General features: G+C 42.2%; 2 protein-coding genes across 2 annotated transcripts; one reads left to right on the plus strand and one right to left on the minus strand.

Annotated features, from left to right (window-relative positions):
- Positions 1-736: 736 nt before the first annotated feature.
- Mccc2 (methylcrotonyl-CoA carboxylase subunit 2) lies at positions 737-3,668 on the plus strand. The gene is made up of 9 exons (XM_071795047.1): positions 737-987; positions 1,281-1,534; positions 1,614-1,885; positions 2,102-2,249; positions 2,313-2,728; positions 2,807-2,941; positions 3,022-3,158; positions 3,219-3,304; positions 3,366-3,668. The coding sequence occupies exons 1-9, from the start codon at positions 874-876 to the stop codon at positions 3,481-3,483; spliced, it is 1,680 nt and encodes a 559-aa protein (XP_071651148.1). The 5' UTR covers positions 737-873; the 3' UTR covers positions 3,484-3,668.
- Positions 3,669-3,900: 232 nt separating this feature from the next.
- Qsm (Zona pelucida superfamily protein qsm) lies at positions 3,901-27,545 on the minus strand. The gene is made up of 8 exons (XM_071795048.1): positions 27,102-27,545; positions 10,738-10,839; positions 10,547-10,656; positions 10,220-10,395; positions 5,940-6,170; positions 5,321-5,468; positions 5,022-5,166; positions 3,901-4,913 (listed from the first exon to the last, which is right to left on the minus strand). The coding sequence occupies exons 1-8, from the start codon at positions 27,172-27,174 to the stop codon at positions 4,666-4,668; spliced, it is 1,233 nt and encodes a 410-aa protein (XP_071651149.1). The 5' UTR covers positions 27,175-27,545; the 3' UTR covers positions 3,901-4,665.
- Between the last annotated feature and the right edge of the window lie 422 nt (positions 27,546-27,967).

The raw sequence follows: 27,967 nt of genomic DNA on the forward strand, positions 1-27,967 counted from the left end.
TTATTATACTCTACGTAAACGAGTGATATATCGTAAGTTAATACAGAAGTAACGCTCGCGTAAACGTACAGTATATGTCCTGCACAGTAATCATATATTGGACACTCAAGTGAAACGGTTGAATCAAACGAGTCAGTAATTCCATCGTAGAGCTATTAAACAGTACACGAGTTTTTCTGAATTAGTTGCAATTAGGACATTAACACATAATCCTACGTTTAGAAACATCTCATGTTATACGACGAATTGAATGAAAACCCCTTCTTGCCCCTTCTTCTGCACACAGGATGCGGAAACGCTTGCCGCGCGGCAAGAGGCGATGCGGTAGCCAATCAACGTGTTGCTTTTCCGTAAGAACCAAAAGTTTATTGGCTACTGCGTCGCTTTTTGCCGCGCGCCAAGCGTTTCCGCGTCCTGTGGGCAGAAGCCATATCTCAGGCTTCTCTCTGACCTAGCCTAGAAATAACCCCGCGCGACCATCGATTATGCATCGAATAATGCCAGTCATGCACGTATCTAATCGCGCACACATATGTGTACGTGTGGGTCCCATGATAAGAAACAAACAATCTCTTCTACGTGGCCACGTGCGTCACTGGAGCACTGAGCTGAGCAGGTTCACTCTTCAGGCTATTCTACAATTGCGTAAACGTAGGGTTGTAGGAGTAGGAGTAAGAAATTGACCAATCCACAGTCGATTATTCTCCTCAAATTCGACTGTGATTGGTCAATTTCTTACTCTTACTCCTACAACCCTACTGAACCCTACGTTTACGCAATTGTAGAATAGCCTTTCGACTTGCACGTTACGAGACGTGTCAATTGTTATCGACTGTCATTTCTCTCGTGGCGGTAGAAAAGTATTTATGAACGATGTTACGACGGAGTCGTTATTTGCTGAGGCATTTTCAGCCCTCCGTGAGATTTTATCACGAGGAAGCGTCCGTCATCGGCAGCACGCCGGACACCAGTTCGCTGGTTTATCAGGTTAGGAAGTACAGTTGTGCATTTCACTGTTCTTTTTTTTGTAACTATACTTGTGCCACTTTGGAGGAAAATATAAACGTCATAATTTATAAAACTTATACACGAAGATCAACCTTTGATATTATAAATAATATTAACTTCTAAACATGTGCTTCTTGCTTTAATTATGTAATATAAACAAATCACGTGTCTATATAGATATATATTATAAATATAAATGTACTGAATTTTGTAACATGAATAAATTACGTATCTATCTACAAATATACTGTAAACGTAATTATTTTTTGCAGGATAATTACGCGCAAATGAAAAATCTTGTTGATCAGTTGAAAGACACTGTGGAGAAGATAGTTGAGGGTGGCGGGCAGAAAGCCAGGGACAGACATGTAAGCAAAGGGAAGCTCTTACCTCGGGAACGAATAAATACTCTTTTAGATAAGAATTCGCCTTTCTTAGAGTTCTCGCAATTGGCGGGTTACGAGATGTATGGTAAGGACGAAGTGCCGGCAGGAGGAATTATTACTGGCATCGGAAGAGTAGAAGGGTATATGACCCATAGATGACAAAATCAACATTTTAGATTCTTTCGACATCAGTGTTTCAACCAAATTATTTTTTTTCAGCACCGAATGTGTAATACTTGTAAACGATAGTACTGTAAAGGGTGGTTCATATTACCCCATCACGGTCAAGAAGCATTTACGAGCACAAGAAATTGCAGAGGAAAATAGATTAACTTGCATATATCTGGTCGACAGTGGTGGTGCAAATTTGACCAAACAGGCTGATGTTTTTGCTGATAAAATGCACTTTGGCAGATCTTTCTATAATCAAGCAAACATGAGCGCCAAAGGGATAGCCCAAATCGCAGTGGTTATGGGAAGTTGCACAGCAGGTTTGTCATTATTTTCCATTATCGATATTCATGCTACGATCAACGTGATGCTACAAATGCTTTGGAGCATTCTTCTTCTCTTTCTTTCTTTATTGAAAGAAAAGAGAAGAGGAATGCTTCGAAGCATTTGTAGCGTCACATTGACCGTAGCCTCAGTTCAACATTTATTTTTGTTTTGTTTTATGTACTGATTTATCATTTGTATTCATTTTATAGGTGGTGCATACGTTCCTGCTATGGCGGACGAAAGTATTATAGTTGGCAATCAAGGTACAATATTTCTAGCTGGCCCACCACTGGTAAAGGCTTCAACGGGTGAAGAGGTTTCAGCAGAAGATTTAGGAGGAGCCGCGCTTCATTGTCGGTAATGATTTTAAACGCTACACTGATCGTAAATGTTCACAATCAGTTATAATTAAAATTGTAGGCAATCTGGCGTAACCGATCACTACGCGATAGACGACACACATGCTTTGTATCTTGCACGTCGAGTTGTGAAAGATTTAAATCTGCAACAGTCTATGGATGTAAAAATCAGTAAAAACATTGAGCTGCCCGTCCACGCCATCGATGACATCTATGGCATCGTCGGAGCGAATCTGAAACGTCCGTACGATGTGAAGGAAGTCATCGCGAGAATCGTGGACGGGTCGAAATTCCACGAATTTAAAGCGCAATACGGCGAAACCTTGGTCACTGGATTCGCCAAAATTTACGGCTATCCTGTTGGCATAATTGCGAACAACGGTGTATTGTTTTCGGAAAGTGCTCTAAAGGGAACTCACTTTGTACAGCTTTGCACTCGAAGAAAAATCCCTCTTATCTTTCTGCAAAATATTACAGGTACAATTATATAAACACCGTTAATGTATTAAAATTTATGTCACGCAATTATATAATTAAACAAGTTCATCAATATAGGATTTATGGTGGGTAGAGATGCAGAATTAGGTGGTATCGCCAAAAATGGCGCTAAAATGGTAACAGCGGTAGCATGCGCGCAGGTGCCGAAAATCACAGTGATAATCGGGGGTTCCTACGGAGCTGGGAATTTCGGTATCTCTTTTTAGCTATTTTAATATTTTCTTTCTGAAAAGAGAAAAAGATAATTTAAGATAATACGAATATCTGAATAGGAATGTGTGGTCGATCTTACTCCCCGCGTTTCCTTTACTCCTGGCCAAACGCTAGAATATCTGTAATGGGAGGAGAGCAAGCAGCGAGCGTATTAGCGCAAATCACGAGGGAGCAACGTGAGAGAGAAGGCAAACAGGTATGATTTAATTTTTGTTTCTTCAACATGCAGATATAAATATAAATTTCGATTTTGCAGTGGACTCAAGAAGAAGAAGAGAATCTCAAAAATCCAATTATAAAACAGATAGAGAAAGAAGGCAATCCATATTACTCCAGTGCTAGGTAAATTATTGTCGTTGCATAAAAAAAATAATTTTTTTACGAATATCCTGATATTTTTTAGAGTTTGGGATGATGGTGTGATTGATCCGGTGGACACGCGAGTCGTACTCGGCTTGAGTTTGTCAGCGAGTCTGAACGCGCCTATATCTGACACTAAATTCGGTATTTTCCGAATGTAATACCAAGTATCAAAACGAGTGAAAGTATATCTTGAAAGTACCCCACGTTATTGTTAAGCTTTATGTTTTTTTTTTATATCTGATATATATACATATATATGTATACATGCGCCAAAAATTATATTTTGTAAAAGAAATATTTTTCTATTGTTATACATTCTAAATATATGTTTTGTTATATTTTACGCTGTTGATGATTTATATTTATAATAACGCTTACATGTCTATAATTTCATAATTCCTCCCGAATGCATCTTTCTGCCTTACAGAAGCATTTTCGTTGTATTTTTAATAACAGAAAATAGTATATTTTAACTCAGTTAAAATCGGCCTATTCTTCAAATACGTTCCTTATTATTGTAGTTTATTTTTAATGAGTATTAGGGGATAATTGTGACTTAAAAAATAATCACTGTGCCGCGCGTCTGCTGTCGATTTATTTATTTTACATTTATTTAACGTAATAATTAAACTGAGATTACAAATACGCAATTAATAATTACTTAGTAAATAATTAAGTCGCATTTTAATATTACACCTCGTCGCACGACTAGGTCTTCGTCTTTCTCCGCTCGCAAAGGCCAATTTTCTTTTGGCAGTTACTCTATCAAGAGATACAGCAGTTACTTACGATATATAATTAAAAAAAGATATAATAAAACTAAAAACTGAAACGTTGCGATTGAAAATTCGGCGGTCGCAGAGCGGAGAAATCATATACATATGTTACTGTTTATTATGTTAGCGCCAAAATAGTTAATCCATTATTTAAGCTTTCTTTGAATTCCAAATTCGATAATTTAAATTTTATCGAATTTGTCGCCTAACATTCGATTCTCGTTAAACATATTTTCAATATCACGCATAAAAGTACTTTAACATGGACGGTAATTTTACAATGAAGACAAGTTTCCTCTTGAGAAAATTATGCTACTTTGAAATATCGTTATTTTAAATCAAATTTCATTCAAGGCATATTTTGATTATACACTGTCTGATCACCGCTATATAATTAGTGATCTGCTGTTAGGACGATCGAAATCTCTCGATTATTAGTGAGCAAGTTAACTATCATTCCCAGAAGCAATACTTCTTACTTTTCCTTCATGTTTTTAACATATCTCAGACTGCATCTTATTTACAGTTAGCAATATTTTTGTCAGGAAACACGAATCTCATCTTCTACAGCAGTTTGTAGAAGCAAAGAAGGACCAAAAGGAGAGACAAGCTCAGCGCACTACACGAGGAACCATTGAGTACCACCTCGGTGACTTTGTATTTAAACTGTTCCTTTATCTCTTCCGCGAGAAACGCTCTTTCGTGCGTCTTAATTGTCGTCGGATCGGACTGCTCCCTGATTTCTTCAGCGATCACCGCCCTTTCCTTCGTGTGCGTCCTGTTCTTTCCTTTCCTGATGAATCCCGAAAGCACTAACAACATACGAAGTACATGTACACACCGTAACAGGAGCCATAAACATGATGAATACACGGTAATTATTCAAACGCTCATTCTCTTGGCGAGATGAAGATATATACCTTGATCGATCGTGACGTCATCCGCGGAATCGACCTTGATGAACGTCGACATGGTTACCTCGAACAATTTATTCTTGTCGGTGCTTGACATCTCAATGGCGCGTCTTTTCCTGCCGAAACCGATTTGCCCGTTGCTGCATTCGATCTGAAATAAACACCCGCACGCATCTTAATAAACTTGATGAAAGAACGAGAGGTAGCGGCGTCCGACAGAGCGGAAAAAAGGATAACGATTGTGGAAATAAAGTTAAAAAAAGTCGCTGATTTAATAATCGTGCTACGAAATAATAAGGCCATACCCCTGGACACTTATCCAAGCAGACGTTAACGGTGCCGCGGAACTGAACGTAGGTGCTTTCCGGGAACTTGAAGGCTCGGAATTTCGCCGTCAGGAAGTCGCCGTCCACGGTGTTGAAATTTTCGAACAAGTAAGGATCAACGGAGCACCTGCATAAAAAAAGAAGTGTTATGCAATCTATAATCTATACAACAATCTATAATCTTCTTATAAGAATGTCAACTTTTTATGTAAACTTTTTTTTCTTCGTTGAATCATATAAAATGACTTTATTCAAGCAAATTTTCTTTGTTTAACGTAATATAATCTCATTTCAAGATTTCCACGTTGAAAAACTAAAGATATTTTCAAATCAACAATATTCTTTTTTTCTGTGTATGCGCAAATTATGCATATGTGGCATGTAACTAGTTTCGATGCACGCGTTGCCGCGCGTTTAAATTGCACGTCAAACGTGCGCGTTTGAAAAAAGCACGCATTTGATTGGTGTAACCCTATAACTATGGAGACGCATGTTTGACGCGCATTATAACGCGCGGAAACGCGTACAGTGGAACCGTATAGTGCGAAACAATGTTTCTTCAATCGAGTGTGCAACGGCATCGACGTTGATCAATTACCCGTTAATAATAATCGTTTCCTCCTGCGTTTTGGTGTCGGTGACCAACATGTAAGTCACCAGCAGACCGTAGATCGGCGCTGAATCGTTGTCCAAAAATATTTCCATCTGCAACGGCGTACCGGGACTGACGTTGAGCTCGCCGGTCACCAAAGCTCCACCCTGCCTTACTCCGACGCCGAGGATCGGAACTGGTGCCGCTCCCGAAATTTCCTCACGTATGTCGATCACTCTAAAGCAGGTAAATAAATTTCTTTAAAATCTGATCTATCTACATCTGTTAAATTCGTGGTATCAAGTTATATTCAGTCATTTTTAACCTGTAAGTCGCCACTGCTCCTACTCGATATGTCATCATTAATTTAACTAAAACAAATACTAGTTAAAATAATACAATTTCGTATTAAAATAATAAATTTCGACACACATGGTAGTTGAAAATAACAAAATATTACTCAAGATATTGATTTAAATTTCATCCTTTATAAATACTTAACAGTGTAAGAGTTAGAAAAAGAATATGATAATTAAAAATAGTATTTACAATAGGCTTTTGAAAGTTGACTTTAAATATTATCTCTAAGAACTTTCGTAAGTTTTTCTTCTCTATAATTTCTATAGGCATATCTTGCATCACAGGTATAATATATGTATATATATATATACCATGCATAAGCCTTTAAATTGTATAAGTTCAACTATCACGAACTACTTAAATCCGTCTGATTGCCACACATCAAATCCGCAATAAACTGCTCGACAGAAACGGATAGAACCGAAAACCGCAAGGTCGCAATCGCCTACTTTCCAAAATGAAATCATATAATAGGGGCGACCATCTGGCCGGTACGGTAATCAATGTTGCGTATCCAAATATGCAATTCCAAGCCAGCGGCAGTTTGTACACGCCACACCATCGCGATGACCTGTGACGCCGTGCCATGTCGCGCCGCGCCGCGCCGCAGTTATCTCCGTAGGAAGATTCGACCCACTTTACGGTCTTATGCAAAATCGCGGAAGATTATGCGCGCGACCCCGAGCACGATCCATTTTATCGAGATAAAAAAAAGCAAAAGGCGAACCATCCGTGCGTGCTCGTCGCATTTTCCGGCCACGTAAATCAATTCCGAGCCGGTATACGCGTGCTCCAGTTCGTGCAGACTCATCTCTCGCTTCCGCGACGTTATGGCATTGGATTACGGGCAACCGGGCGGCGTGGATCGTCGTCCTAGCGAAATCACGGTGACAGACGAAATAACGAAGACGAATGTTCGCCAGAATGGGTAGACCGTGAAATTACCAGGAGGCTAGGAATCCGTACGCGGCAATGAGAAACGAGGTAAAACCGGGCAGATCGAGTTCTAAAATAAAAGGCGCGTATACGGAATGCAGTTCAATAACAAAGTATCGGGACTGGTACATTGGGAATCATTAGTCATTATTATGACTGTGACTCGTGTTATTTTACATGATTCCCTCCTCGTTCTGAACCGTCTCATTCTCCTTTTTCATTATCTTGGACACAGAGCGCGCTTTGTTACATCGTTTTGTGACGCGTGACGACCTTTCGTATACGCGATATAATGTTGAGTAAAATATATTTAATTACGCGACTTATTTTCTATTGAAGGAGACACGCAATGTATCAGGCATGCTCGGGGAGAAATTCAATTTGTCCGAGCCGTCATTAACTGGAGGAATCCTTAGAATTTTCTGTATTTAACTCTGTTCGTGGCTCAGATTTTCTTCGAAGGCGAACAAAACTAACCGAATAATTATCCTTCATAAACTAATAACTCCGGAATTCATCCCGGAGCAAATAGGCATGCACAATGCAGAAGTCATGCAGCTCTGTCGACAAGCAGGGATAGTTAATGGGAAGATTTTACGTCGCGTGACTCGAACCCGGGATAGTTGCAGCGATGTCATCCCTTGATAATTCAACAATAAAGATTTCGACCGCAGCTTCCTGGTAGCGGACGATGCGGCGATTTACGGAATTCGCGCGAGATCCGATCCGTCGAAGTGTACGTTCGATTAACGCCAATAAATTACTGCCTCGGCGGCCGGCGGCAGTCGCGATAAAAATTCCTCGCTGTGTTTTCTTGAGAGCACGTCCCCGGAGGGTACTTGAAGAATGTCGACCGGCGAAGCGACTTTCGTTCGGGAGAAGGCAAGGGATCCTTCCGACAGGCCTCTCTTCTCTCTTCGACGCTTCGTCCAACATGCTAAAATCGCGCCGTGGCTTTTCTACCATCTGTAAAGGAACCGTTGCGCAATGGACTCGGCTGTTCCGTCGTTCGTCGCACCATAAAATCGACTCTCGTAATGTCACCGCGTGTCTCAACTATACACAGGATGTCCCGCTATTAAATTCCTCGGCGAACTTAATAAGTACTTGATGTCGGTCTCCCCTTCGGAGAAAGATTTCGCGAGAGGCCGTCACACTTGCGCGTTGCGTCCGTCTCTTTAGCATTCAGCTTCAAATTCTTTGGCATCTACTCAAATGGTAATTCTAGAATTCACTTGAATCTGAGGCTGAAGGAAGAATTTGTTATTTAATCACGTCGCGGAAGCTCATTTCCATAATCAACGTTTATTCCTTCCATCTTCTCTATGTCTTCCATCTTCCTGTGCGAAGCCATAAATCGCAACGTCTCTTTTGCCGTGCTCGATGCAATTTTCCCTGTATCTCAATCGTCCGGCTATTCCTCGCCTATTTCTGCGTACTCGCGTCGAACCGCACGTTTCCCCGAGTAAACGTTAGACCGGCTGGAAACAGCTCCGCGCGAGTTGGATGTTGGATGTGAGTGACCCGTCAAGCGATTTTCGAGGTGAAGAGGGAAAAAGCGGGAATGCTGATTAGGTCTCACGGATTGAAATATATTATACTGGTTTTCCAGCAGCTGCAACGTGCGTTCGACCGTTGTGCAAATAAATCAGACGGCAGCATCTCGACTCGTTTACAAATTACGAACTCTCGATGATGATGACTCCTGTAGTGGTCTAGCTAGCTTCTGCACGCATATTCAGGTCAAGTGGAAACATTTATTTGCTCGAATGTGGATCGGCCGGTCAATCGTTTTGTAATCATCGAATTTTCTACACAATTTCACCGTCCTCACCGATAAAGCAGCCCCACCGCTGCGCCGCGTCTGCTTTGCATCGTCTTGTTCCGTAGCCATGCAAATCGGCGACCAGTTTTACTTTTTCGCCGGTAAGTCGCCGACTCTTGACCAATTAAAGAACGAAAAAAAAAAAACATTTCAACATGCCCCAGAAGATCGCCTGATTGCAAATTTAATAGGATACGATATTCTCGCTGGTTAATACCCGTTCTGCGAAGCTAACGGCGTAAACGAGATCTACGCTTATCTAGAAGACGCGGGAAACGATAACGCTTATATTCATCCATTTGGGTGGCGTAGAATACGACGTAATTGCACTTCATTATACTCAGTGATTTTAAAATTATTTATTACATATCGTCGTCGAGATATGAAACGCCGATATAAAATTCTCCCCGAGACTTTCCTGTCTCGGAGACGAACGGAAGAAGGCGTGTATCACTTAGCAAATTATATCTTCGCTTTGCATTTAGCAAACATAGTTATCTCTAGTAGTAAAAAAATCGATCGGAAAGAAAAGGATGCTTAAGCAATCTAACGTGAATGGATTTTCTTGCTTCTCGAGCTATCTGTAATAAATCGCTGGCCAATAAGAGATGCCGCTTTTTGCACGACGATGGAGCTATGCTCGTTGACTCGACAGGATGCGATTGTCACGTTCGCCAAAATGGTAGGTCAGGCTTCCGTACGGAGAGAAGTTTTTTCTCTCACACTCGCGCGCGAGAGAGGCGCGACTTCCGGGTAATTAAACCCACTCGTTTGCCCATGCCGAGGGATCATTTCGTACGAGGGAAGTGTGAGAGAGTCTTGTCTATCGCGGCAGGTACGACGCGATTAACACTGTCGGATGACTGGCGAGAAATGAAAAGCTTGAAGTCCGAGAATCTCCCGGGACGGCTAAGTCAATCTAATAGATTTGATAAATATCACGCTCATTAGCAGGATGCGCCTCCTTGCGATTTCTTCTATTTACGTTACCCACTCACTATCTCCGCGGCTTTATTGCGCGTTATTACTTGTGCCACGATGAATTACGCATATTTATCGCAACACAACAAAAGCGAATACGATTGCGTCCGCCGCGTCATGACGAATGCCGGATACTTGGTGTCGTAATATCAAACGCTTTAATGTCGAGTGATTGATGACTTACTCAGGTTCCTGAAAGCCCGCCGGAAGAACGCTCCGCCGTACCGCCGTGTGATTGGCCGCGACGGTGATTTCAGGCTCCACGACAACTTCGGTGATTACGCATTTCACCGTGAACGTGTGTTTGCTGGAATCCGCAGGTTCCTCCACTATTACCCGATGATAGTACATCTTCTGACCCTGCGTCATCAAAATTCATAATCCCGATACAAAACGTTATATCCCGTATTATGTAAATGCAGAGGTTTCCGCGCGACCTTTTAAGGCGGAGTACGTTAACGCAACAGTTGAGAATTAAGTCGGAATTTTGTTAAATAAAATTATGGTTTACCGTGACTTTGTTGACGACTCTTGTAATGCCGCACCGTAACATGTCCTGTTCCAGCAGCGATAATTTAAACGTGGCTACGCCATCGTGAAACTGCGGCTTACAAGCCTCGTCTGCAAAAGTAGAAATTTCGTTGTGAGTCATAATTTGATTTACTCCCAAGTGCCAAACGTAAAATGTTTGAATATATTCACCCGGAAAATGCTTGAATTGCTGGAGATATATCTTCGCCTGCGGACTACTCCTCACTATATCCACTTCCATCAATTGCTTGGTACATCTTACTTTGCTTTGCACTGAAACATAAACATGAATATTTTATAAGAAACACGGAAACACTTTTGCAAAATATGAGTGATTTAAAATATTTATTTTCAAGAAGCTTAAAGTGAAAGAATAGGAAAAATTATATAGAACGTTTCTAAAATATATATACGATTGAATTAGTCTTCTTGTAAAACATTAAAAAATTTTTCGCTACTTCTTATATCTTACGATCTTTATATGCAATTAATATTAATCATCGCTTGAATCGATACTTAAAATATATATCTGGATAAGAGAGAGAGGAATTTTCAAGACAATTTACGATTTTGCTTTATGGAAGAATGAGAAGTTAGCCACATCCGCAAACTAAGTTGCTGTATACCACGATAATTGCCCCATAAAGTCGTAAACGTCTCGACCTTGAAAAGCGAAGAGCGCAGCGATGCGCTCGGGAAATGTGTGATGATGCATATCCCACTGGGTTAGACCCTGTTTATTCGCGGAATACCATGATAGATACTTTCACCGTTACCGCGGATGACGTCAAGCCACGTATCGAGAGGAACGCGTCCTAATCCTGAGATAAGTTCAACGAGAGTTATGAGAGATATAAAATAGAAAGTTTACATAATTTTTACAAAGTAATTCAAGTGCATTGCATCTTTCTCATATGTGCAAGCTCTTTCACCAATTCAGAAAAGAATTCTTTCTTAAACAAAAATGTCACTAAAATACTCTCAAACGACCTGTAACGTCATCGAAGATTGTGTCTTCGTGAGCGTCAAAGCAGGAAGCGACGCGGGAACAATCCCGGGGATATCGTCGCGGGTATAATTCAACATTAATCTCGGAAGATACGCGAGGTAGCAATATTTTCCCCGCACTTAACGCACGCGCTTCGCAGCGAGCCCGGCGCGCATCGGGCAATAATTCACGGTGAGGTATCATCGTCACGTGCGCGCAACTGTTAGGGAACGTGGCGAACGTTCCCCCACGACAAGGTGACTGAGGTGAGGACCTAAGCAGTTTCACGCAATGTATCCGATCCTCGGCTGCATCCCGGAATAGGCAGTCCGGCAACCACCGGCCAAGCCCTCCGTCATGTCGCGATTCCCGATAATGAATGACAGAGTGAACAATCAGGGACTGTGACGTTTTAATAACGCTCGCGGACGTCGCTGGTATCATTAATTTTCTGCTAGACGTTTCAAGTATAGGCATCGACTTGCTCGAAACAAGCCAATTAAATTATAAATTTATTTTCTATTTTTTTTCCTCTAATTTTTTTACTGATCCTTCACACATGTAGCTTAGTTACTTTCCGTTTCACGGAACACAATGCAGGTCTAATATCACGATAATGGGAGCAGGATAAATAATGCAACTAGTAGCCGAGATGATTCAATGAGAAATAAGATGCCCCGAGCTGAATTTTTACGTGGTTTAGCAGCTCATTTGATCGCTCGAGGCGATACCAGAATCCAGAGAGAAAGAGAGGAGGCCTTCACGCATGTTCCGCGCGGTCTGCAGAAGTCATCTCGCTCGCGAGAGGCAAAGATAAACAAGCGTCACGTCGGCTGACAGACGCTGAACGACCGGTAGAATGTTTAATATACATTGTAGGCGAGCGTGCGCATCAGGAAGTGCACAGAGAGACTGGTGCTTTCTTTTATTTCCTCCGGCAGACAAATTGATGTTCAGCCGGCAGCCGGTCGGGAGTCTGCCGCGCTCGCTGCGCCCGGATTGCAGCACTCCGGAGGATTAGCAGGTACTATCTGACAGGCGTTGATCAAGTCCTCGAGTCTGCGAGCCTGCGTGTCGCGTCGTTGCCGACGACGGAGACGGAGACGAGCGGACGACGGGCCGAAATGACACGGACGATAAGGCTGCGGAAATCACCCGGGGTGATTTTACGTCGTTTTAATGGGACCATACGTCTCTCCCCGGCCGGGCCTTCTCGGAACGCAGGAGAGATTATCTCGAATCTCGAGCGTTTTCTCATCTTTATCCATGCGATGCAGTCGCGTCACGCACGAGGATGGTCACCGCGCGAGGACGGTCTCGAAAGGTACTTCCTCTCTCCTCGACTCGTTGAAATTGTTCTGTCCGCTTAATATGCGCCAACTTGGTGTCATCAGCATACTCGCTCACTCGGTGTCGACGGCCAGCGGCGTGACGCGACGACGGACGTCGCATTTTTCTCGGTATTCACGGCGGAAAGAGCCACTTTCATTTTTTTTTTCAGCGGAGGCCGTCACCTTTGACACAAAACGTGTCGCGAATATTCATCCCCCTCCGCTAATGACTCTCCTCCGATCGTCACCCAGACGCTTATCTGAGCGGACTTTATGCAACGTCTGTCAGTCAGACCGTCCCGCGCGCGCAGTTAACGCGTAAATTACGTGACTGCGCAGCGTGTCGCTTTTAAACATCCCTACGAAGCTACGGCGGTCTTTTCCATTAGCAAGTTTAAGCGTTCTCGCGAAGGTAGCGAAGGCGCGAGTCGCGGCTGATCTTCTGCCGATCTCGGGGAGAAGGAGGTCCGTGACCTTAGCTTCCCTTCCCCGACCGTCGCTCCCCGCTGAGTTACCACTCTTCGACTTCTTCCTCTTCTTCTTTATCTTCCTTCACCCACTGTTCTTCCCTTCTTCCTGAGCTTGCCGCGGCAACGTTTTTCCTTTGCGTGGTCACCGTCTTCGAAAGCGACGATCCAATATTACGCTTCCGCGTCTGCATTGTTCTGTCAGAAAGCTATAAATCGGGCTACTAGATTGGAAACAATTGATGCGCAAAAAAATCTTCGAGCAAGAAAGTCTCAGCGTTATAAAAATTTTATAGCGACATTACTCTATCTCTTCTTTCCTTGATATAAGAAATTTTCGAGAACTCAAGAAAGGAACGTACTTTAATTTACTCTGCATCTTCATACAATCTTCGGAGATGACGGATTAATTAAACCGAGGCTGAAACTAACTTGCGTTGATGACGCTAGCCTTGAATCGATCAAAATATATCAGGGTAGACCAGAGTTCCTTCGCGTATTATTTTCTGCCGCTCTACCCGTCCCGATCGCGAATTTACTTCACATTTACTCCGCCCGGAGATTATTCGCGACCGACGCCGCGCTCACGTACTATCGGGCATAATTATCAGCTTCAAATGTGGTGCACTCGCTAATCCCTCGATCTTAGCCCGAGGTCCGTGAACCTGACCTTCTTCCTTCGTTTTTTTCCACGTCGCCGTTCGCGCCCCTTTTATCCTTCTTTATTATTCGACGTTTCTTATTTCTTCCTGCGCTCTTCTACCATTAAACTATAGAAGGTACTACATACTACCTCCGGTCCTCTCGTCGATCCTGAGAGAGTTCCGCTTCTTCTTCTTTCCCCCTGCTTCTCTTCCTCCTTCCCCTTTTACAACGCGCTTGCCATACTACCGGCCACCCCCCGTCGTCTTTCGCGCACTTCGACGCGCCTCCTTCAGCTTGCAAGATTAAGATTTCCGCAAGATAACCGATAATGACCTCCCGACTGATGAGGAGGATTCGCGACCTTCGACCTCCTCTTCTTCTTCGTATGCCTTCAACGCATGGGCTCCCGCTTTTCGTACGTTCGCTCGTAAGTCGGACTCATTTCACATTTGCATGACCAAAATAAATTTTCTACCGATTCCTCGTAACCCGGTTCACGCGACCCACTCTCTTATGCTCGTTTCCATTATCTTCAACGCGGTTTTTGCCCGACGAGCTTACCGCACCGCCACTTTACTTTCGTTTTTGTATTCCCGTTAACGCGCCTAAATCCTCTCAAGAGTAACGAGTCCATCATGCTGTAAAACAACGCGTTATTTTTAGTCTCATGCCGTTCCCAAGGTAAAAATGATAACGACTTGATTCTAAGAAACGTACCAAATACTTAAGGTTCTTCCCTTTTTCCTCGGCTCGTCCGATTCTCATTTTCCATTCATATTCCCGTAGTGGTAAAATTCAATATTACTATAAAACCAGCAATCGGCTGCCCAATGACCGGTTTCATCTGCTGATAACAGTGCCAATTTCCGCTAGCACGACATTTTATTTTGTTCCGTATAGCGCGGAATTCGCAAGAGCGGCTACCTCGTTGCGCTACCGAGAAGAAGCGAAGTAAATTGCGCCAATTTACGATCGTCGGAATTACAATAATTTGTAGCCATTACTGCGAAGTGTTAAGATGAGACCCCGAGATGAATAATTACGCTTCTGCGCGGCTGCGTTCGGGCTCCCGCGAAGATCGAACGTGCAGGAATCGGCGGTCCTGCGTGCAATAACATCTTTTCCGCTTTCCGCGGCGAGGTAAAAATCAACGCGCTGCCTGCTTATTACGCTTGAACACTTTGTTGTTGTCGGAAGCGATTAAGCTTCAAATAACACAAGCACTAACGTCAAATCGGTTGGTCCTGGAACACAAATATTCACGGCAAAAAGACAGACAGTCTCTTCTTCTCTTTCGCGAGGCAGGTATCTCTTGTTGTAACTAGCTATACGCATAAAAATGAAACGATCCTTCAATTTTTCTCGTATACGAAAGCGAACAAACCGAACAACGGTAAATGCGACGGTCTTACATTACAGTAATCAATTAATATTCGCGGGGAGTTATCGCGTATGCGTGCTGGCTGGCGTGGATAACAGTACCGAATGATCGGAAGGAAAAAAGAAATGGATAGCGATTGCGCGCTGCCGGTTTTTCGCGCATTGCGAGCAAAGCGACACGTTGACATGACACAAGGAAACTCTTACACGGATGTGACACATCGTATTAACGTTATCTATTAGCATTATCTATTGTAAATTAAACGGATCGTCATCGGCGCGAACCGGATCGGTGGCACTACAAAAAGCAATCGCGTCGTGCAAATATAAGATACGCATGCAATAACGAGTAGAAAATATAATCTCCGTAATAAGGGAAATGTATATAGCGCGCACGTGAAGATTACGAATATACTAAGTACGATTATCACTCCGTTTCGCTGTAATTATACCGGATCTGTGAGTGACATTAATCTGCCATTTAATTTCCGTGAATGTACATAAATCTTTTTGCAAGAATGAGTGCCTCATTTTTTATTTTCATTTGGCTTATTTTTATTTACTCCCGTTATATCTGCAGCTAGGCTACATATATAGGTTTCGAAAAAGTATAAAGACTATACGAATCGTTAAATGATACGCCTCTTCGTCGTGTAATTACGTTTCGCGTTAAACGGTATAATTTTCAGCCGCTATTACGTCGCTTATATTTAGTCTCTTCTCTACGGTCTTGCTTAAGAAGCACAAAAATCACATGTAATCGCTTAGATATCTCATTTCCTATTTTTATATATCCCATCTTATTAACTTTAATTGTGATTCGTAAACAGAGTGCGGAAGTACTGTTTTCTCCTCTTTCTTTTGGAAAGACTCTTCGTTGATTCTGCTGATGTACAAAGAAGCTAGCAGCGATCAACAAAATTCGCGGATCACCCTGATCCATTGCAAATCGTATATTAATTACTATGTGACGAAATTTAATTGCTGTTTATAATTTTAATGATCGAGACGTCTTCGTCGACAAGGAAGTCGGATAACGCACGAATCACTTGCGTTATCGTTCGCGGGGTATCATGATCGGATCATGCGAGTGGGCGCGTAACGGGGGAGGCGAGAAAGGGCGCTGCATAACAGGATCAGAAAGTTCTTAATCAAAGCAATGCAAGTAACGTCGGGTGATAAAAGAGGAGCGCAGGCGAGCTATGGCGAATACACGCGGTAACGGTGATTCCATTCCGGTTGCTTTTGCCCGCCGCGGCAGTACACGCACGCCGATTACAAGGGCCGCCAGCTCGGTAAATCACTGATCATCAGTGATCATTAGCGGCCCACAATTCTGTCGATCGAAACTCCGAGGAAACGACGGAATCGTCGGACGGCAGAGGGACCGGTTACGACCGGGTACAGATCGTCGGGGATTAGAGCACGCGAAGGATGAGGCACGTACGTCGATGGATATCTAGTTAGTGCCTTCCTCGGTACTTTCTCTGCCGACTTCCTGAATCCGACTGGGCTATTATGCCCACCGGGGGAACGATGTTTCGGTTGCAATCGGATTGGCACGGTCTGATGACTTGATGCAGTTGCAGTAGTTTGCAAGGCAAAATTTTCCGTAAACGATAATTATGAGATAGATCTCTATAAATATGATAATGTAATAAGTTCCGACTAATTAATTTAAATATTAATTTAATCATTATCATTAGATTTTAATGCAATAAAGTTTATTTTGACATTAGACATTTATTGCTCCGGCGTCTAATTTACGCGATCCCGATTTTCTCAATCAATTATATAATTTTTTAAATAAAAAGTATGCGCGTACCGCATTATTTATATTTTATTTGATTGATTTTATACTTGTTCTCCTTTTACATCAAAATCTGAGCATCATGCGAACAATTCCCTTTTGCAAGCTTCCAAAGAAAGATACCACAACTCTGCCGATCGTGTAAAATCTACAAGTTATATCGCGTGTGTTATGATTTTTATTTTTAAGCTGGATACGCCACACGCGAAAGGTAAGGAGAATCGCGTGAGATGAGCGAGGCGCGTCCAGTGACAGTAATACAATCCGATATTCACGGCAAACCGAGCGTCGCGAGCATCGACCGAATGACTACAAATCGCGCGCAGAGGAGAGAGATTCCCTTTAAAAGCGACGGTCGCCTTCGGAATTCGATGTTTCTCTCGCTGCGTCGTTAATATCGGCGCTACCGTATGTCGCCGTCGCGAGTAATCGCTAGCGCGGAAACGATCGATCGTCCATCACGTACGGACTCTCTCGGAGACCCTGAACGGTTAGAGAAGACGGACGAGTCACACGCAGGACGAATCAGAGAGAAATCTCTAAGAAGCCTCAATCCTTAAAATTGCTTGGAAACGTTAAACGATTGACATTTCCTCGATGACTAATTTTACCAGTTTTACCAAACTATTTTTCTGTACTATCTTTATGATTTTTTAATACTTAAATCACAGCTGTGAAAAAATATCTTCCGTTCTATCCACGATACGTACATCTAGATAATAAAATATTTTTTTACGGAAATTAAATGCCTTTTGACAAGCGTGGCACATTAAGTTAAATTAAGGTAACAGTTGGAACGTGTTTAATATTCTGCTTCTTGTTGGAGCCTCTTCTATCTCCCGGAGCGTGTCGGTGAGGGATGCTGCGAAAATGTAATGAATTATTTATAACGTCACGCGGTATACAAATTATGCGCGCTACCGAGAATTATACCGAGAACCGTTATACGTACGTTTTCGGTAATCCTGACGACGATTAAGTCGGCGTCCCACGGAGCATAGCCGCACAATTATTTAAACAATTTTATGGCTCGGCAGTGCATAAAACGCTCGCACGTGTCGTTATTTAGTCCATTGTGCACTTTTCAGATCTGCATTCCGCAGACGCACTATCCGCGAATCGTAGCGAAATTTTTGTGAATTTTTCTCCCGTGAAATTTCTTTCATTTCATTCACGGATATTCCATGGCGCAAAAATCATCAATTAATTATCGTTACAGCCAATTTTATTAAATCACATATTACAAGATGTACTTGTATTGCACAACAAAATAATTTATATGATTATAAGCCATAAATATATGAGCTTTGATTATAGATTCTCGGATTACATGATTAGTTTTTTCTATTTATTTCTTTTTAATGTTAAATGATTCGACCAATCAATTCTCGTTTTCTACTTTAGAATGACTGTCGGCATTACGCTGACAAATATCGCCCGATAATCGATCACTTAAAATCGATTTACTCTCCAAGAGTAAATCGACTGGATGAGATAAGATCTCGCAGAGGGATAGGATCCTTTGTTATCTCGGATGCTACTACACGCGCGCACGGCTGTCATCTCCAAGATATCGAATCAAGTCCCCGGAGTTTATCTGACTTCCGGTAGACCGCTTTGTTATCCGGACTGGTGCTAGACGCAGCCCGAGCACGGAATACATTTTCCAGAGGATACTCGCAGCGCTATCTGATCACAGGATTTAATTGTTTCCTCGAGTCCCTCTTTCCCGCGTAGGTGCTCAGCAAGTTGGAGCACCGCGGTATAACGTGGATGCTACGTGGATGCATTAGACATGTATAAAATATATAACAGATAAAGCATCTAGTAAAAAAATCCGCGAGCAGTCCTCGTTATCTTCCTCTCTAATGACAACGCACCAAGCTTATCTAATGCTATTCTGTGCAATATACCGTTCGTGTTTCTCAACTACTGAACTACTGAAATGTTTCTGAATACGAAGCAGAGTGTGCCGTTAAAAAGAGTGATTCGCTGCAATAAAATATGACTTTACCAACATTTTACGGTCATTTTTATTAGGCTCGCCTAATTGACTGGTATACGATCGTTACATTCATTACTCGAACTTAGAATGTGGGTAAAACGTATACGAGGGCCGCGGCGCCTGATGAAATAATGACGTAGGGATAATTATGGAGTGTGAATCATGAGAAAAGGTATAAAAAAATAATGCAATTACGACAAATACGTCAGGGATGGGAAAGAGGATCACGAGACGCAGTAGCACAGCCATAGTCCGTAAATACACGTGCAGTGGTATCGGAGCAAGTGTAAATGACGAGCGATAGGAGTAATTATAGGTAATAAACTGAAATGACAGACTATGACGATACACCGTCCGCGCCGGACACACATTCTCGCTTTTATCCGCCGCTCGATAATTAATAGGCATGCCGATAGCCTCTCATGGAAAACAGATTCACCGTGTTATAAAACGACATTGTCTTTCCGCTGTTATTTAAATTGTTAAATCGGCTGCGTGCTCTGGTTGTGTCATCTTGCAATTTTCTCTCCGATTAGAGTAACACCGATCATTTTTCGCGAACGATCGCGAATAAATCGCTGCGCGATCGGGCGGCCTTGAGTGTAAGCGTTCACTTCGCATTGCGCACTCATGTTTCTACTTTTACTTCTACTTCGTTATAGATTATTTCGCATTTCACGAGATTTACCTCCCGCTTCTTTAGCGCCGCACGATTATTTGTCTTCATTAGCATTAATTTTCGATTAATCCACAGCTTTATCAGTACAGTTACATTGAAAATATGGACGCAAATACGTAGCTAAGTGCACTTGCTCAACGTATCGTGCAGCGTGCTTCTGCGAAATGAAAACACGCAATCGGTCGTCGGTCTCCGTTTAAAATATATTCCAAACATAGTCGTCATAGCGCTTAGTGCATCTTTTTTCGCCGCTTTTGTTAACGCGTATGAATATTAACGTTAAAGTAATCAAATTAATATAATTTGGATACTGGATATGAAAGAGACTGATCTTCCATTAACTAATCCATTGATTAATCGAAAATTGCAATCGGGAATTTTTCATTCAAACGTATTTTTAATTCAGATCTCTATATATGTTACGACGTGTCTTTATTAATAAAACAAGAGTGAGCAGCGGATTTGGAAGATCGTTTGCCTGGCATCCGCCAAAGAAAAAAAACAATCACGTGTGATTAATGATTAGTTGATTATACACGTGTCTAATGACGAAGTTCGCGTGTAACCTGTGGCTCGCTGCTCGCCGGATCATTATCAATCATGAAAATGAACGCTCCTGACAGTGAGAAAGAGAGCACAGGGCGTAAGGAAAACAGCGATTTATACGAATTAGTTCTTTTGCCGAGGAGCAGGAGCAAACCGGTACCGAGGAAAGTAGCAGGATAACACTTCGTGATAAATGACGCAAGTTCGGTGAGCAAACAATTTCGTTCCGCGCATCATTCGTTACATCGCGATTGATGCTCCGCGGATGCGGAACACTGTAAAATCGAAGTTTTTCGGTCCTACCGACACGTATCCTCCAGTCTCCAGTTGCTACCAGGAAATGTTTTCGCAATATTTTGCCATACGTTTCCTGGTAGCAACTAGATACATTGAGGTCACGTTGTTAATGCTAATGAAAAAAATTGCTTCATTACCGTTATTAATTGTAATCTCGTCGAGAGAAGCTGAGTCTTTAAAATGCTGCTTCTTCTGGAGATTTCACGATCAAGCCACCCTGTTCGGATGCTTTGAGAGATGTACTTTCTTTGATAATTCCAACAATGTGTGTGGAATAGAAGATTTATTTTTAAATCATTTATAAATTAAAACAAAAATTTATGACGAATTGAACGTGGACCGCTTCAATGCGCTTAAGCACCGTTTCTCCTAGGCTCACCGTGAAATCTCAAGAATTTTTAAGACAGCCAAAATAATTTAATTAGTGTGTATAACGGAATTAATCAGTCTCTGATTAATCCACAGAAAAAATTTAACGTACGTAATGCGTACGTTATTTAAATTATTTAAATGAAAAGGAGCATTAAAAGATCACATTAGTTATTGCCGAGGATCGCAAAAGTGTTTCCGTTAACATAAAGCAGAGAATTTGTCCCCTTGCGCGCTCTTGTCTGATGGTATCTCCACAGACACACACTCACACACATACACACACACACACACATGATACACACGATGCGTGCACACGAATCCGTAACACTACGCATGTACCGAGTGACACGCATGCACTCAAGTGGTCCGACCGGTATCCGCCATATTTGGCTGGGCCCCCCACACACATACACACGTGAAGTACAAACATAAGAACTCCTGAGAGAAGAGGTCATGCTCACAAAAGGTATCGACGTAAAAATACGATATTCCCCTAGGCAATAATTCGGTGATGACCTCAAAAAATATATAATATATCCGCAGTTTTATAAATATCCAACTGACATATCCATCAATAAGTTAGTATAGGAAGAATAATCATTATACATTAAATGTGGTAATTTAAATGCATGAGAGTTATATAAAATTTATATAATTGAAATTTAGATTAAGAACATTTAATTAAAATCATAAAGATTTAAAATAGTAAGTGCTTTTACGTTCCATTTAATTTTAATAGATAAAAATCCATTATTATAGCTAACGGCGAACGCGTTAAAGTACCAATCAGAAAGGGAACGTTCCTACATTGCAACCTGAAGAATAAAAAATAATCGCGAAAAGATATCGTATATTTATGGCTTGGAATATGTTAAGATGTGTCATTAAACGCGTGACGAACGGTTCGTCTCTCTCGATGGGTTGGGTCGCCATTCATAAAGCTATCGCAAAAATGACGTGTCAGGGTTCACTATCCATCCACGTTCTTTTCCTCGTGCCACGTCGAGATAACTGTTCAAGACGTCATTTAATTTGTGAGTTACGAGAAATTGAACGTTTACTGTCGTTGCCATTTCGCTTCAGGCGCATTCGATATGCCACATTGACCTTCGATCACTTCCTTTTTTGCCTGCGGCAGGAACGCGCGCGGTTATCTTTCACGTATAAATAATTACGCAGGAAATATTTGTCCGTCTTGGAATAGCTCATGAAACTAGGGTCACCGAGTGAGAGGACGTTGAAAGGTGTGACGAGAGAGGTGCTGAGAAGGAAATACGTTAAATGCCGAAGAAACCGAGTACGGGAGGTGCTGTCTAGTCGGCGAAGGAAAAAGATCGCTGCCGATAGAGCACGTCTGGATGGACTGACGGAAAAAAGTGTTGCCGTTACGTCAAATACGCACGACAGTGCAACATCGATTATCTGGTACATCAGTGCGGCAATCGATCTCGAGATAGCTATCTCGAGACTTTGATTTCTTTGCTTGATTAATGACATTTTAATAGATCAAGTCACGCTCGTGCATCCCTTTCGCGAACAATCGCCTCGCGTTTATCTCTTAAGACATTTATTTTATTAATTTCCTGTTGCTTATCCGCATTGTAACTCATTGTTAGAGCATATAAATCGTCATTATAAAGTTTTTTTAAACAATATAATTATTTAATGATGCCTTAATATGATAGTATTAGATATATAAATAATATATGGCATTAATTAAAAAAATTACGTCTTTCTTTATCTATTCTATTATTGCAAATTTCTGTTTGCATTAATTAATTCTTTTTTCATTTTGTTACATATACGCGATTTAGATTTAAAAAAAATGTCTGAAAAGCTTTTGATCTCTTCTGCCCGACTTCGTCGGTAAACGCGAACCGATCCAAAGATTCGCGAGTCAGGAAAAGTCTGATCGCTTTACTGGAAACCGGAGCTCGGCCTTTTTGGCCTTTTTTCGATGATCTCCCCAGCGCTCTGTCCAACGCGTCCGTGCAGATTGGCAACCGGTTTTCCTATGGCCTCTCCCAACCGATTCTTCACTCCCACTCTCACTCCCACTTCTGTTTCCCATTCCAGGATCCTGTGCATTCCCCATACCCCACATCCTCATCCCTCACAGTGCTGTAACATTACAGCGTCATCCTACATCTCTTTTCATACTAATGTTTTCAAGGATGAAAACAATTAGCGACATATTTTGCAATATGAGAATAACGTGTGTCCCTATTTTTATCATATTCTTCTTAAATGTTCTTTTATATTTTCCAGAGATACTTTAGAAAAAGAACCGGCATATCATTAGTTATTTATAGCATATAATAGTAATTATTTAACTGAAAAGTACTTGACCGAAGATTACCTGACTTTTTTCCTATAGAATATTTTAACAAAATAGACAGCTATGTTCAAATTTATATTAATTATCGTGCAATTCCCCTTTTTCCACAATCCAGAGCAATTCAGACAAACAGAGAAGCATACTATTGCTTTTCCCGCAATTCAAAGTAATTCAGACAAGCGAACTTATTGATTTAATCGACAGATCTTTTTCTCTCTAATAAAGAAATCGTTTTTCACCTATGTATTTTTATATCGTTCGTAAAATGGAATTTATAACGGTGATACATATGTTATAAAGTGCAACTTTCCTGTTTTCTTCGAGTCGATCTTTTCATTTAACGTTCAAACGGGTCGCTTCGAACGGGTCTCTATATTTCAACGGTGGGCTTACAACTTCCTGGGTACGCAACTGGCTCTGATCCTCGCCTCGTATTATTCCTCATTCCTGACCACGTGTTTGAGCGCGATTATGGGGAGCACGAATGAGTCGGTGGAACTGTTTTGCCCTATCCCTTTTCCGCTCGGTGTGAGCGTTTTCGCTTTCTCGTAAAACTCCGTGCGGTTTCCATGCGGTATAATGAATAAATTGACCTTCGTGAGCCGCACATGAGAAAAATTCCGTAAAGAACGGCCGTACAAAAAAAACCGGCCAGGAAGCGAACAGTTTTAAAACCGCGAGAAATCTCATTATCCTTGAACACGAGCGAGTGCGGCCTGACATTTCATTTTAACAGAGCGCGCGCCAATTTTCTGCATGACTCCATTCTCTTCGCCAATTGTCGATTTTTCTTATCTATCGTCAATCCGTCGATGTTACGCGCCCGCGGCCACACGTGAAAACCAATAAGAAGAGACTCCGCCCGCGAACGGAACGGAATACCTTGCAATTCGCATTTGCCGTCTAGCAATTAAGTATGATGTTAATAACCATAATGGCGGTAAAATAAGAGAATAGAGCGCAAGGCGTAACAACGGTGAGCTACTTAGATCAAATTTCACCTTCTCTTTCTTCATGATTCTCCCACTCGCACGCATTCGCTACAAGAACGGACTGATGTGCCTCAGCACCCTGCTCGGAAAAGCGATAGAAGTGTTTCTTCATATGAAGAATTTTATTAATTTAAAAAGGAAGCGTAATTTATTGTACGTCATTTTGCGTCAAATCCTATCTTTACTGAAAAACTAATTGCGCTTCTACACAAAGGCAAGGTTTCTTTAGATCGAAATCCACGATAAATATTGTATCTCTCCTGCAATCCTTTAATAATAAATAACACAGAGGAGTCTTCTGTTGGTAATGGCAATATATCATTAATATAGAAATATAATAATTAGCATTATTTCATTTTCATAAATTATCTTCGGTCGTAAGGAATTGTTTTTGCGTCACACAGTTAAGTCTTTTCTATACATATAATTTAAATATATATCTATGTATAGATAATAATATAGATAATTCTGTAGATATATTTCGAAAGTTTTACCAATATTTTACGCATATTAGCAAAAAACATTTAATCTTGGCTCTGTGTCTTTCCCGTTACGGACACACGTTAGTGCGGGAGCTAGCTCACATTGTTCACGGATCTCCCATTAATTCCGGGACGATAGTCAGTTAAGATCGTTCCGCGGATTCTAGGAGAGAACGAAGGGCAGGTGGGAAACACACGCGCAATCACAAAACACAAAAAATTGCATTCCCTTGCTCACCTTCCCTTTCTTTTCGCGATTATCGCAGAATCCTATTTCTCCTCTCCCGCGTTTGCCTTCCCCGTAGTCGTAAGTCAGCTCAATTATGCCCATTATACGAGTCTAGATAATCAATTTCGCCGACTGGCGATGAGAATTCGACGGACGTAACCCCGCGATGGAGTAATGATACAGGAAGGAAGTCGATTGCGATCTATCTACTGACGAAGAAAAGCTACAACGCGAGCGAATATATAAATAATAGGAAATAATAAATTTTCTCCTAAACATCATGAAACAACACGAAAAGAGATCCCCATTAAAGATCTATATAAAATTAATTAATTATTGATATAGCTGATATAGCTATTTTTATATTTTAATCGCTAAGCGAACTGACTTTCAAGTATTACAAAAAAAGAAGCGTGATGTAATCGTTGCGGAGTTGCTTACGTGTTGCTTACGTGTTATTTTTATACCGGGTACACTCTTTTAGCGATCGCTCTAATTTACATAATGGTTCGCGCAATTTTCCAATACAAATATAGACACGGTAACGTATAGGAGATCACAATGGAGTCATGGCGTGATTCATCAACGTCTGGTTACTCACACACGACGAATTTCCGCGCGCGCGAGTGCCAGAGAGTAATTATTTTCCGCACACGTGTTCCTCTCTTACACAATCCCGCGCGCAATCGCACTAATTTCACATTTGCGAAACCATACAATTCATTCGACGTATCTAGCTGCTATTAGGGTTAATTAATTGCACGTCAACACGAAGAGAGAGAGACTCGGGAGGAACAATTGGAGCAGCCTCGATTCCCAAGGCACGATTGGAACTCGCAAATCGGTCACTTCCACCGATGAACAAAATGTATAATTAACATCAGTATGATTATCTTCAATTTGAGTAATCCCAGTCAGTTAATTTCGAATGCACCGTCGCTCTGTCCCCTCTCGTTTGTCCAAGCCGAGCGGCCCTTAACGGATAATTAGCCTTTTATCCTCTGCCTTGCCCTAATTGCAAGTGTCGCGCGATTACTAATTACTAGTTTCGTTCCCTGATTGCGGGTACTTTTTAATTGCGCGTTGCGTCGAGGATGATGCGAGCGCGCGCATTGTTTGCACAGCTCGCGAGCGAATTTCACTTCCGAGAGAATCTCCTTGATGAAAGAATACACTCGGTACGCCTCGTAATATCGCGTGACGTACGCGAGGAGAATTCGCGACCGCTGAACGTGATCTGAAAACGTATAAACTCATCGGTAGGTGTGCCTGACGATTTTTGAAGCTCGAAACACGTGAGACTCGTGTCGAGGGAAGTAAGCGAAGAACTCTTTGCGACTCTTGCGAGTCGCAAAACGATCCCGACGTCGTGCGTGCGTGTTCATTGTCGGTTTGTTCTATCTGCGGTCGGACACTGCCATTTTCATAAATAGCCGGACCGTGAAGCGAGTAGGAAAGAAAACGTCTTACCAACGTCAACAGTAACGAGCCTAAAGTCAGTCATAACGAGCGCGTCGCACGACGCATGAGGGAACGTCGCAACCTTGACTGGCTATGCTATGATCTCTCTCGTGATACCTCGTAGGCATCGCGATCTAGGACATCCTACTTAAAGAGACGCGCGTGCGTCAGGTGCTTCGAAACTTTACGATGCATTCTGTGCGACGCGTCACGACACTTACTTATTTGTTATGCCGCGTCGGCCGCCGATCGGCAGCGTAATCAGCTTGGAAACAAAGGAACGTCACTTTCATTCGCGACTGTCATGTTTCCTCCTCGTCACTGATTACTGTTGAACGCTATAATCGAACGCAGACAACGCGGTACGCCTGTACTCGGTACACGTTTGAGATTTCTTCGACGCGCGTACATTTCCCTCGTATACTTTCTCCTACGCGTTTATTATTTTAAATAAAATCACGGTGGTCGCGGAGACCACGTTCCATCGCGATTGAATCTAAGCGTATCGCTCACCGTTGGCGCCTGCGAGCCCGACGATGCATATCCAGCACAGGGCCAGTCTCCAGAAACGGTCGGCCATGTCCATTCTCCGGGGTAATTACGAAACGCGTCCGCGAATCGTGCACTCGCGATCTGCGTCGGACAGGTAAACAAAAGGGTGAAGAGAGGAGGGACGGACGCGGAAGAGGAAAGGAATGGGAGAGAAGAGGACCGAGTGTTTTCGTACTATCCGCGAGGGACTCTCATTTAGCCGGGCGGGGACGACGCTGCTCGGCCCGGGCGCGAGGAGCCGAATTCTCCTCTCACCGTCCGCGAATATCCTCGTCGTTAATGGAAAAGCCCGAGGACTCGCCGGAATGGGCCTTGGCGAAGACGCGCGAGCGATGTTCCCCGTGCGAACACGCGAGAGACACTGACGGAACAAGAGACTCAGAGACTGGCGGGAGACTCGGGAGAGTTTGAACCGCCAGCACTGCCAGCCAGCAGACCCAGACTGCAGCATTGACCAGTGGCGTAGAAGTGGATCAAACGTCGCAATAAAACACGATTTTACACAGTTTTGATTAAACGACAAAACTGACCGACGCAAATTACGAGAGATCGATTTTTTCACTTGATTCTAGGCTGGTGAATCCGCCGGATATGCCCAAGGTTGAAACCTTGAATAAATACTGCTAAATATAATGCGTGAAGATGTGATCGTGATAACATTCTTGCATTAAAATTTTTCTTATTTTATGACTGTTCTTTTTAATTCCGTTACATAGGGAAAAGTTGAAAACATAATTACACCGCCCTTTCAATTTTCTCGCAAATCGGAGCGCTACTTATCCGGAGTTAAATTAATATTTCTGATAATTATGTTAGCCGGATTTGCG

The sequence above is a fragment of the Temnothorax longispinosus genome, chromosome 12 (assembly GCF_030848805.1).
Source record: "Temnothorax longispinosus isolate EJ_2023e chromosome 12, Tlon_JGU_v1, whole genome shotgun sequence".
Classification (NCBI taxonomy): Eukaryota; Metazoa; Arthropoda; class Insecta; order Hymenoptera; family Formicidae; genus Temnothorax; species Temnothorax longispinosus.